Source organism: Grampus griseus, assembly GCF_964374135.1.
Source record: "Grampus griseus genome assembly, chromosome: 2".
Taxonomy (NCBI): Eukaryota; Metazoa; Chordata; class Mammalia; order Artiodactyla; family Delphinidae; genus Grampus; species Grampus griseus.
The window spans coordinates 115,544,319-115,557,040 of NC_139018.1; the positions used below are offsets into that span (position 1 = coordinate 115,544,319).

Below are 12,722 nucleotides of genomic sequence, written 5' to 3' on the forward strand. Positions count from 1 at the left end.
CCACCAGGGAAGCCCTTCCCTTATAATTTTTAATATCTGTGGGATTCGTAGCATTGTTCCCTCTTTTATTTTTTATTTTGGTAGCTTACATCTTCTCTTAATTTCTTACCCTTGTATTTTTTTAAGAATGTGGTTAAAATTTAATTTTTTTCCAGCTTTATTGAGGTATAATTGACAAATAAATGGTAATATATTTAAAGTGTACAACATAATGATTTGATACATATACATTGTGCAAGGATTCCAACATTTAAGTTAGTTAACACATCTATCACCTCACATGGTTACTTGTTTTGGGTATGTGAAAAAGCTTAACCTGCTATATTAAGAAAAGAAAAAAAGCTTAAGGTCTACACTCTTCAGTAAGGTAGAACCTTAGGTAATTCATGTGAGACTTATCTTCTGGTAAAGGTATTTTAATTTTCCTCTAAGCACTGCTTTAACTGCATCTTTTCATTTTTAATATGTTGTATTTTCATTTCATTCAGTTAAAAATATTTAAAAAAAATTTTCTTGCTGTTTCTTCATTGACTTGGGTTATTTAGGAGTGTTTTTTGATTTCCAAATATTTGAGGTTTTCCCAGATTTCTTTGGATTCCTATATTTTGGGGCTCTTTTGTTAGATGTATATGCATTTGTAATTGGTATATTCAAAGAAGAAATACATAAATAAATGATAACAGTTGGAGATTTCAATATCCTACTCTCAAAAACTGATAAAACAATTAGAAAGAGTATAGAGGACTTAAGCAATCCTGTCAGTCAACTTGACCTAGCTGACATCGTAGACTCTCCACCCAGCAACTACAGATACAGATTCTTTCCAAGCACATATGGAACAATTGCCAGGATAGACTATATGCTGGGACACAAAACAAGTTTCAGTACCTTTTAAAAGGCTGAAACCATACAAAGTATGTCTCCAACCACAACAGAATTACATATAGAGTGGCATGGACATATATACACTACCAAATGTAAAATAGATAACTAGTGGGAAGCAGCTGCACAGCACAGGGAGATCAGTTTGGTGCTTTGTGACTACCTAGAGGGGTGGGATAGGGAAGGTGAGAGGGAGACGCAAGAGGGAGGAGATATAGGGATATAGGTACATGTATAGCTGATTCACTTTGTTATACAGCAGAAACTAACACACCATTGTAAAGCAATTATACTCCAATAAAGATGTTAAAAAAAAAAAAAGATATCCACAGCAGCTCCATTCTTTGTCTGGAGCTTGCTTTCCCTTGCTATGAAAGTGGTAAATCCCACAAGCTCAGGGTTTTTCTCCTGTAACACCTACTGCACGTGCAGGCATTCATCCTGGGCCCTTTGCATTGCCTTCACGAGACTTGGGGGCAAGGGGAATTGACAAAAACAAACAAGAGTCCCTGATTGCTCCCATAACCCTGAGTGGCACAACAAGGACTAAAAACTTCTATTGGCTAAATCCAGAGGCCTCTTAAGCTAAAAACCATGGCTGGTTTTAACACTCCACCACTTCCTATTCCTAGGAAGGGTGATTTAGCCTTTTTTAAATGTCAGTCTCCATATATAATATAGAGATACAATGATAGTACCTATTTCACAGAGTTGTAAGGATTGAATGAGTCCATGTAAAGAGCGAGAGTGCCATGTAGAAAGTGCTCAATAAATGGTAGCTGTCTAGAGACTTTATGTTGGTCTTCCTCTGCCTTCCCTTGGAGAATTTATTCTCTGTGGCATATTTATTTAGACTGCCTCACTTTAAAAGATTCTCCTGTAATTCATAGACATTTTCAGGAGGTTGTTGTCCTACCATTTCATTGAAAACGAGGTCCAGAATTGTCATGCTTTCCTCTCTGCCTCTCTTCTAATTTCCCCATTAAGGTTAGGACAGAATTCTAACGAATTCCGTGAGTTGAAAATTGTGAGATTAAACGTATACTCCAAGGTGAAGGAGATTTTAGGTTAATATTAGGAATGGACTTCTAAAGTCAGAAGTGTCCAGCAACAGAATGGGCTGACTCCGGGCATACAGACAGAGGCTTTCGACTTGCAGAGCTCTGATTTGCCACTGCTTCATCTGTCCCATCAAGTCCCTGGGGTCTGCAAGCTGTTGTAATCTATTACACTGCAGTGAGGACTGTACCAAACAGATATGCTACCTAATAAGTGTTATATTTGTGTGACTTTGGAATTTGTGATGCACGATTTTATACTGTTGTAGTCAAATGAATTGATGAGAGGAAATGAACTATAACTTAGTGAATTGAGAAAGGTTATCAGACTTCCCTGGGTATTGCCAAATACAGAGAGCAAACTTTAATGTTAGACTCCAGTTGAAGATCTGGCTCTTGAATCTCCTGCAGAGCTAAAGGCACACACAGCTCTGCAGTGAGGTCATGATAGTCTGGGGCCTATGTTGAGTGTAATTAGGCCCATCCATACTACACACATTATTCCATATTTTGATAAAGTGGGAAAAAATATTGAGGTTTTATCATATATAAGACTTTTATGTGCAAAGTTCAACAGATGTTGCATGCTGCTGTCAGAATTAAAGAAAATTACTTGGGCACTGATGTGTCCTTCCGTGAAATGTTTTATTCTTAGCTGTCACACTCCCTGTCCCTTGCCGACAACCATTATAGTGACCAGAAAGTCTGCTTGCTCTGCAGTGATGTGTCTTGACTAGTGCCCATTAGTTTTCAGTAGTTACCCCTGGCCTGCATGTTAGCCTTCAGGTTAATGGCCTTTTTTATGTTCATTCATTTTATTTTATTTCCCATCGTGGTTTTGTTTATTTCTTTTTTGTTTTTTGTTTTTTCTGTTCTCTTTTTTAAAACCGTCGTGGTTTGCCCTTCATATTCCCCAATATTTGCACATGACAAGATGTTGCCATCCCAACATTACCTCCCACTTCACTGACCAGTGCCACTACTGACCATCTAGCACCAGCCACAACTGGACCACTGCCTTCAGCTCCTCGGGATGTCGTGGCCTCCTTGGTCTCTACCCGCTTCATCAAATTGACATGGCGGACACCTGCATCAGATCCTCATGGGGACAACCTTACCTACTCTGTCTTCTACACCAAGGAAGGGATTGCTAGGTAAGTGCCTGTACGTCTGGAGCCAGTTAGTTGCATCTTGTCCACCCAAGACCAGCCGTCCCTACCCTGACTCTTCACTGTGTAGAATCTGTACCAACTTTCAGTCCAGAAAATATGATCACCGAGATGACCTAGTTTTAGGTCATTAAAAGTAAATTCCTAAACAGACTGAAGTCCTGGTATTCTTTCCTGCCTCTCTGGGATGACTTGGGGAGAGAGTTATTTAAGTTAGAAGTATTAAAATGTAACCAGGGCTACCGTTTTTTCATAAGAGTCAGTCAAGCACAACCCATAGGCTATGTCTTTCTTAGAACTTTCAGATTCTGGAAATTAAGGTAGTTATTAAAGTAATCTTAATGAATATCTGTCTGCACCCGTACACGGATGTGGGTTGCTGAGCTCTGGGGTGGGGGTGGGGGGTCTCCTTGATGACACAAGAGTATTTAGTGACTCATTTTCCTAAAACAACATTTCATTAAATTTCTCTCCATCTCCACCTCTTTCAGGAACTCACGTTGCCTCTCCATTGCTTTTGGAGATTCTCCAGAATCACCAGGCTGCTTTACTCACAGTCTACCTTTGTTTTATCTATCCAACCTTATTTTCCTTTAGCCCCAGTTTAGCTCACTTTCTAATGAAACCAGTCTAATTCCTGTCACTGTGCAGCCTATTTTCCCAGTCTGTTCTCTTCAGTCACTTCCCCCTTGAAAAAAGCGTTTTTCAACTGAAACTAAAATTCAGTTAATCTTTCTTGGCCCAGACTAAGCCCCATGAAGCCCTCATAAATCTTTCTCTACCTTTTTCAGCACATACAGCTTTTCTCTTGTATGTATGTCTGTGCCACTGATATTGGCACTTAATTATGATAACACATGATCTAATACTACCATAGTTGTTACTCTTCTGTTATTTTATGTGTATTTGTGTTGTTTTCCCAACCAGGTTATAAACTCTTTGGGAGGTACCATGCCACATGCTGACTGTGTACTCTGAATATTGCTGAGTAGATTCCTTCATTGTGCTGTTACTTCACACCAAAATAAGAAAACTAAAATAATCTGTTTTGGTTATGGCACTAACCCATGAAATAAAGCTTGTATTTCTACAAGGGTGCCTAGATTTGATATATATTGTATTTAATACCAGACTGGCAAGTTCAGCAAGTATAGGCACCTTCGTCAAGTCAGTACCCCTTGGTTTAATACTCTTAAGACATCTGAGTGACATAATTTGAGTCAGATAGGTGGAGCTGCTCCCAGGGTCATAGAATATTCATCCGAACACTGCACTGGATGTTTGGGGAGTTACAAAGATAAGGAAATGTAGAGCTAGTCCCAGAAAGGCAAGATATTACTACCAAACAGAACCTGTCTTAAAATGTTTCCAGTAGACTTTTAGATTGCATTGCAAACGTCATGGGATTACACAGAAGGGAAAAAGCTTTTAGTAATTCCTCAGAAGCAAGCTTATGTGCATCACAGGGCCTTTGCCCTTGTTGTTCCTTCCACCAGAACTGCATTTCCGTCACAAATAACTGTCTGGCTTCTTGTCCGTCATCATCAGATGATCCCTTGTCAGGTCTTCCATGACTACCCACCCAGCTTAACCCCTTGGTCACTGTCGCACAGCGGGGCACTTGTTCCCAAGCCAGTTGTTAAATTTTCAGGAAATTTTGCAAACCCAATGACATGGCTCAGTAGCTCAGAATTGGGTAGAGGGAGTACTTACAGTGAGAAGTGCTACAAACCAGAGCCAGTTGTTAAACATTTACCAGAACATCACTGTAACATACCACCGTATTTTGTTTTTTAGCTTTTGTGTTGTGTTTCTTCAGAACACTTAATACTCAGAAATTTTCTCTTCATATTAATGCACTCATGGTGTTTGTCTTGTTCAGTGGAGTATCACCATCACCTGGAACAGAGCCTGGCTTATAAGTAGCACTACAAGTGTAAATAAATACTTGTTAAGTGAGTAATTCTAATGAATGGAGAAATAATAATTATTCAAGAAATGTTGAGATAATTAACCTCCGTTTAATAGAAGGAATAAAGTTGTATCTCTTATGTATAACAAGTTATAGATGTATCAAGATGTATTTTTAAAACTTCTAAGTGTATTAGAAGAAAATATAGAAACTATTTTCATCACTTAATGTATCTTTTAAAGGAAGACAGAAAATTCAGGAACCATATAGGAGAGATTGACAGAGTTTATTATATAACTGTAAAATTCCATGTGATAAAACATAATAAAAAAAATCAAATTATCAACTGATAAGCTGGGAAAAAAATTAACATTTGTAGAAGATTGTATTGATATCCAGTCTATATAAAGAACTTCTACAAATCACAAGTAAAAGACAGATATCTCAAGAGGCAGATGGTATAAGTAGGTGCCTCAAAGAAGTTAGTGGAAAGCCCATTAAAGTTCAAAAAAAAAGTTTTCACGATTACTAACAATCTTGGAAATACAAAATGATGAGTTACCATTTTTCACGTGTAAGGCTGGCAGAAATTTTAAGTTGATAATATCCAGTGTTAAGTGAGCTGAATGTTGGGATTAAATCCAATCTAGGCTCTTGGTAGTAGTATAAGTTAGAGGAGCCTTTGGAGAGGGTGATTTGGCAGAATTAAAAAAAAAATTTTAATGCACATTCCTTTCAACCCAACAATTACACTTCTAGGTGTCTGTCCTATAGATATGCCAATATACATACATATAGGGCACTCATAAAAAATGTTTATGTAGCATTATTTGTAAGGATTAAAAAAAGGAAACAAAGTAAATGTCCACTGGTAGAGGAATGGGCATATAGTTAATATATGTATATCCATATGAAGTATGATGCAGGAATTTTTTCAATGACTTATATCTATATATTTTGATGTATATATAAATGCCTAGGTCAGTGATTCTCAACCGGGGACAGATTTGCCCCCCATCTCCCAGTGGGCATTTGGCAATGTCTGCTGACATTTTTGGTTATTGCAGCTGAGATGGGAGGGGATGCTTACTGCTGTCTAGTGAGTAGAAGCCAGAGATGCTGATAAACATCCTACAATGTACAGGACAGCTCCCCCCCACCCACCAAAACAAAGAATTATCTTGCCCAAAATGTCAAGATACAGGTCTACATGCCACCTTTAGGTCTCAGGGTGGAACAGGTTTTAAGGAGGGAGAAAAACTAGGACTTTTAATTATATATACTTTTGTTTTTAATGAAAATCTGTCACTTATTAGTGAATCATGTATTGAAATAAGCAGGGATGATTAATAAATGAAGTTGGAATTGAAAAAATGTAGAAGATAAATTGGCAGGGGCAGGAGGACAGGGCAAGTATATGTAAAGAAAGAGGAGATGCAAGGAAGATCCAATTTAATTTGTGTTGTTGAAAGGATGGGAAAGTAAGAAAGCTCTGGCCTAGAGTTTTTGGTCAGAATTAGTAAGAGATTACAATAAAGTGGAAATTTGGAGCCAAGTGTTGGAATGCCGGTAAGAATTTTGACAATCAGTTAAGAAGGGACCATTTTGGACTTCTGAGCAAGTGTACACTGTGGTTTTATTAAACAGCTTTTATTAGCAGTACTTGGAGGGCACTGCATAAGATTAGAGAGGAAAAGCAGTGGAGTCAGGGAGACGGATCAGTAGTAGTTAGGTTGATCTAGGCATGTGGTAGGCCCAGATGAAGATGACAGCAGTGACTTGGAACAGACAATAAATCTGGGGAATATTTCAAAGGAATATTCTTGGAGATTGTAATAATAATTTTTGTCGCTTCATTACTTTATGATTTCTGAATAGAAGCAGTGAAGGAATAGAAATAACACTAAGTCAAAGACTAGATCCCTGTTACTTGTTTTATAAACAAAATTTATTTAACCTTTATAAGTTAAATTTTCTCATCTAAAAAATGAAGGTCTTCATAGACATTATCTTCATAGACTTAAAACATTTCGATGTGAGGATATATGCCGCTGCCTGCATTTACGAATTCCCTTACTTCCTGCATTTGATAACTCAACCACCAGGTGGCATTATGTGCCTTGGTCATGAGCTATATAATTCTGTTGGGTACCTGAGTTTCCTGAAATTCCAAAGGGTTCTTCCTCTGCCATTTCACCTATGAAATGTTCACCTTTTTTTTTTTTCAATGCCTTTAATGTAAACAGCAGTATTTTCTGTTAGCCACCAAATGGAAAGTACAGAGTAAGTTATTCCAGAAATTAATAGCATTTTAGAGTTGGACAAAGCCTTACATATCTGTTAGTCTAGTCCGGGAGCTGGCAAACTATAGAACCTGGGCCAAATCAAACTTGTTATTTTTATGGCCCAAGAGCTAAGAATAGTTTTTACATTTTCAAACGGTTACATTTTAATAGGTTATACAAGTAACTACAGTTGACCCTTGAACGACATGGGTTTGAACTGCACACATCCACTTATATGTGGATTTTTCTGTACTATGGTACAGTACTACATGATCCACAATTGGTTGAATTCCCAGATTCAGAACTGTGGATAGGGAGGACCAACTAAAGTTATACTTGGATTTTTAACTGTGGAGATGGTTGGTAATATTTTTCATTTGGCATCTTGGCCTGTAGATATTTACTATCAAGCCCTTTAAGAAAAAGTTCACCACCCTGGGCTCGTTCTTTCATTTAATACATGAAGAAACTGAAGCCCAGAAAGAATTGGTGACTTTCCCACGATCCCCTAGCAAGCTAGTAGTATTGCCAGAACTAGAATTGGAGCTCCTAACTTCTGGCCCAGCACTGTCTTAGTATAAAGTGTATCTTTTTCTTTCTCTTTTGACTCTTAGCTAAGACATTCTAACCTAAGACCCATCATAACCTCACACATTTATGAGAATTGTCCTTCATAACTCACCCTGGATCTTTCCTGAAGTCAAAAGTTTTTTTCTAGACAGACACTTGGTTCTGGGACCTCAGACCAATCTACTGTTAGAAGCCTTTTCAGGTGCTAGATGTTTCATCTTAGGGAATCTTACCTACTACTGATTTTTTCTTATTGTAATGCTTCTGTATAAATTTGTTCTAGGTATTTTCCCCTTTTACATAGAAACAAACAAAAAGATAAACGTGATATCATTAGTATATCATTTACACATCAAAAGGCAAATTTCCATTCATTCATTCAGTACACATTTGCGATGGTACTTCTGTGTGTGAGCCTTCTGCTAGTGCTTCTGTGGTATGTGAACATGAATGAACACTTTCACTTTTATTTAAAGTAAGATAGTGCCCCCCTCCCCCACCCCCCGCTGTCTTTCTGAGAGAGAACTTGTTTAAAGTTTCATGTACAGTGAGCGAAACAGACTATTCTGTGCTCTGGCATGGAGCTGTTAGTTTAATGAAATGTCAAATACCATACTTCCTTTTAGACGGCATTTGTGATTGGATCAAGTGTCAGAAACCTCACAGCATAAGAAATCAGTTGATACTCTCCTTCTAAATCTTGTGATTTAGAGGTTTAGCTGAAGAGAAAATAATATCTATAGGTATCCCAAGTGTCTCTGAGCAATAACTTTTATTACCATGATATTCTTTTCCAATGGACCTAACTGACTGTAGACAGACAACCTTTATAAATATGTTGTGGGTGGGTACTGTTTGTTTGTTTTAATTAAAATAACATAGTTTAAAGAACTATAGAAAACTATTGAAAAATGCTCACATCTCCGAAATGCAAATGTTCACACACAGTCAGACAAATTGGCATATGGTCATGTAGAACTAAACAAATCTTAATCAGTAGCTTCAGGGAAAATTATCAGTATTTTAAAGTAAGAATTTAATTCAACAGATTATTAGGTAATTTTAAATAATTTCTTCCACAGAGTAGTTTTGGGCCCTTTTATTGCTCTCTCAAGATAGACACAGATCTTTCCTCACATGATCAGTAATTCTTAAAGACCAGCTATTTGTCTAAAGCAATTATTTTCCTTTACAATATTTGTTGAAAGCAAATATAATCTGGTTTTTGTTACAGTGAGTACAGTATACTGAGCATAATTATGGGCCCAAGTGTGGACACAGAGACCCCCAAAATAGAGCCTGGAGGCCACCTTTTTTAAGAACCTAACTGATAACTGTTTTTGTGTTTTCATCTCATAACACTAGACCACTGGCCATTTGTACTGTTTGTGATAAGATTTGTTAAACGTTTCAAATCATTGAAAATCATTCAAGAAGATTTTTTGTTTTAAGAAATAAATTATAAAAATCAGAGGCATGGGCTTCCCTGGTGGCGCAGTGGTGGGGGGTCTGCCTGCCGATGCAGGGGACATGGGTTCGTGCCCCGGTCCGGGAGGATCCCACATGCCGCCGAGCGGCTGGGCCCGTGAGCCATGACGGCTGGGCCTGCGCGTCCGGAGCCTGTGCTCCGCGGCGGGAGAGGCCACAGCAGTGAGAGGCCCGCGTACCGCAAAATAAAATAATAATAATAAAATAAAAGCAGAGTCATGATTAGCTTATTTTATAGACTGGATTCATTTAAATTGTTAATGTTTTGTTCTCAGTTTTGAAAGTGATAATCTCTAATTTTCTTTTTATTGAGAGTCTGTTATCCAGAAGATACACAGCATTCTTTGATACTGTGTGAAAATTGGGTCATACCTATAATCACCTTCTATATGTCTCCCTGAGGATAACCCCTTAAAATTCAGTGATTCCTAAAGCGTACAGAATTGGTGACCAGCTGCCCCATTTGAGATGGCACCAAGAAGATTCTTTGTGTCTTTTCTGAAAGGAAGTTGTGATTATAGCCAGCAGTATCAGTAATGTTTAAGCAAGAACACCAGCGATTTATCAGACATGTATGACATTGCTCTTTGCCAGCGTCCATATTCTGTGCACTGTTCCGCCCCCAAAGGTTTCCTTTTTTGAGAGTTAATTTGACTTAGATTTATTAAGATTTTGATGTCATATGGTATCTATAGGCATTACAATGAAAATGAATCTGCACATTCTGGAAATTTTCCTAATCGATCCCTCTTTCTCCAAAGGGAACGTGTTGAAAATACCAGTCGCCCCGGAGAAATGCAGGTAACCATCCAAAACCTAATGCCAGCGACTGTGTACATCTTTAGAGTTATGGCTCAAAATAAACATGGCTCCGGAGAGAGTTCAGCTCCACTACGAGTAGAAACACAGCCTGAGGGTAAGTCTCCCACCTCTCTGTCAGCCCCACCTGTAGGGAGACCTGTATGAAGGGCTACCTTATATATAGCCTGGCATACCATAGGAGTGCAGAAGATAACAGTTCCTCACCTTCAAGGTCCTTACAAAATAGTTTCGGGAGATCAAATTAATTCACATCAAGCAGTAGCAAATAGTGTAAGACAATATAATTCTGCTGATAGACACCCAAATTTCACTGATCCGTTAAGACCTAGCTCAGATGCCTTCCTAGAACCTTCCCTCTGATCTTATCTAATATTGTATCTCGACAGTCCTAAGATACATTATCATTTTCTTCCTTGAATTATGGTTATGAATGTATCATTAATTTTATGGCAAAGACAGAGTCTTTTCTATCCTTTTATTTCCCACCATATCTAATGCAGTGCCTCACACAGGAAGTAGGTATTTAATCATTGTTCAACGGGATTGCCCTGACCTTTATACATACCACACTCTTTGGAATCTCTTCAGGGCTTTACTTTGGACCTGCTGTCTTTTGTGCTAAATAATGTTACTTCCAGTTACATTTCTTAAGATTTTCTCCAACTGAAATGAGTGTCAAGTTGATTTATCTTATAAATGTCTTCTATGTCTTAAATTTTGGTTTTAAACTATAGGCCAGAAATGACAAGAAGCAGTCAAATCAAAATTAATGCTTATCTCATGAGGCTTTCTTCTACACTTTTACCTTTTAACATGAGCCACTGTTTTTCCTTGGAGCCTTCTCCAGATTTCTTTTACTGTTAACTGCACTAGTGTTTCTGTATTAACAAACTTGCAGTAATAAAATTTTACTTCAGCTAGGGAGCATGGGAGATAAATTCATGAAAGCTACTGACCAGGGAACTAAACATATTAAATGAATTTACCGCTGAAACTATGGAAATAATTCAAGGACTCTGCCTGATGGGTAGAATAAGTAAAGTCGAAAAGCTGTGGAACTTCACTTTCTAATGCTGCAGCAAATCATTTACCCGTCAAACAGTTATTGAGGACCTCCTCTACCAGGCACTGCAAAAACTATAAGAGATGCAGAGGATGGACAAGATAGGAATTCTCCCCTTAAAGAATGAGCAGTCAATATAGGAGGCCATTGATCATTCCAGTAATAGAGCTTAAAGATCAGGAATCAAACCCAAGCAATAACAAGAGGGCCAACAGAGAGCGGGGTGGTGGTGGTGGGGCGTTGATTTAAGGAAAGAATGTGTTCTCGCTGCAGGGAAAGGATGTTGAATTTCATGGTTACTGTGTTCAGATGAGAGCAGGAGCAATCTATTAGATTTCAAACTCAAGCCACGAAGCAAAACTCAATTTCCTTCATTAACTCTCACATATAGGCGTCATTCATGAGAGATAATGGGATACAGAACAAGGAAGAGTTACTGTAAAAGTTAGGTATATCAAGTCAGGTTCCTAGAAAAAGATGAGACCTGAGGTTGGCCTTAAAGCATTTGGCTTAGAGCAAGCATTCTTGGGGAAGGACACTGCTTGACCCCACCCCAAAATAGGACAAACAGTGCACATGCAAGGTGAGTCATGATGAAAGTAAAGGAAAAGACCACTGAATTTGATTCAGTTCCAGGGTTCAATCCTGGGGCCATGAACTTTCTGAAGATACATGAAAATATTTGTGTGTCTGTACATGTTCATATTTTCCTTGGGAAAGAGCCTGTGGTTTTCATTATCATTTCAGAACTTACAAGTCAAACTATTGAGAACCACTGGACTAGAAGGGCCATTGTCAAGTTAGAGATGAAAGAAGAGATTTATTGAGTGCCTGTCATGTGCCAGGCACCATGCTAGGCAGCAAGATGTAAAGACGAGTAAGACTTGACTTCTGTTCACAAGGAGCTTGCAGTTTGGTACCAGCGCCAGACAAGTAAACGGGCAATAATGTGATGTACAGTCATCACGAGGAAAGTAGGCAGCACAATCATTTATTCAAGGAATTCGATTAAACGAAAGTAGCTAAATAAGAATATAGATGGAAGGGCCAGCAGATTGTGGTGAGAGTATTTTAGGGGTAGAGAGTGACTATAACATGTTTTGGCAAAAGAGGAGTTAGTGGAGAGAGATTTGCATTTTATCTGGAGGTATTCAGCTTGGGGGCAGGTGGGAGGGGCCGTAAGTGTGGGAGTCAGCCCTGGGAAAATAGTTTACATTTTTAGCTTTTCAAACCAACTTAAATTTTTTTCCATTTTTTAATGCCACTGTACAGATGAAATGGAAGAATTTACTAGCTCCTATTTTAGGATCATCTTTGCCTACATTTAGCCAATGAATATACTGAAAGTGCTTTCAAGGGAATTTGTTCTGTTCTCCTTCCCTTTTAAAAAGTTAGGGGAAAGTTTTCCATAGCAGCAGAAGTGTGACGATTCCCACCTGTCAGGCTGCACAAAATATGCTCTTAAGAGAATAA

General features: G+C 38.3%; 1 protein-coding gene across 10 annotated transcripts in view; it reads left to right on the forward strand.

Annotated features, from left to right (window-relative positions):
- The window catches only part of NEO1 (neogenin 1), a gene marked incomplete at its 5' end in the record, with an annotated part of 242,114 nt that overhangs the window by 173,411 nt on the left and 55,981 nt on the right, over window positions 1–12,722 (forward strand). For 7 of the 10 annotated variants that reach the window (XR_014296303.1, XM_082647399.1, XM_082647406.1 and 4 more), the window contains 2 exons: window positions 2,875–3,094; window positions 10,126–10,280. Coding sequence is in view for 9 of the 10 variants with exons in the window: in XM_082647399.1 (XP_082503525.1) it covers window positions 2,875–3,094; window positions 10,126–10,280 (375 nt within the window). The remainder of the gene's footprint in view (window positions 1–2,874; window positions 3,095–10,125; window positions 10,281–12,722) is intronic. The other 3 variants (XM_082647403.1, XM_082647400.1, XM_082647405.1) reach the window with 1 other exon arrangement.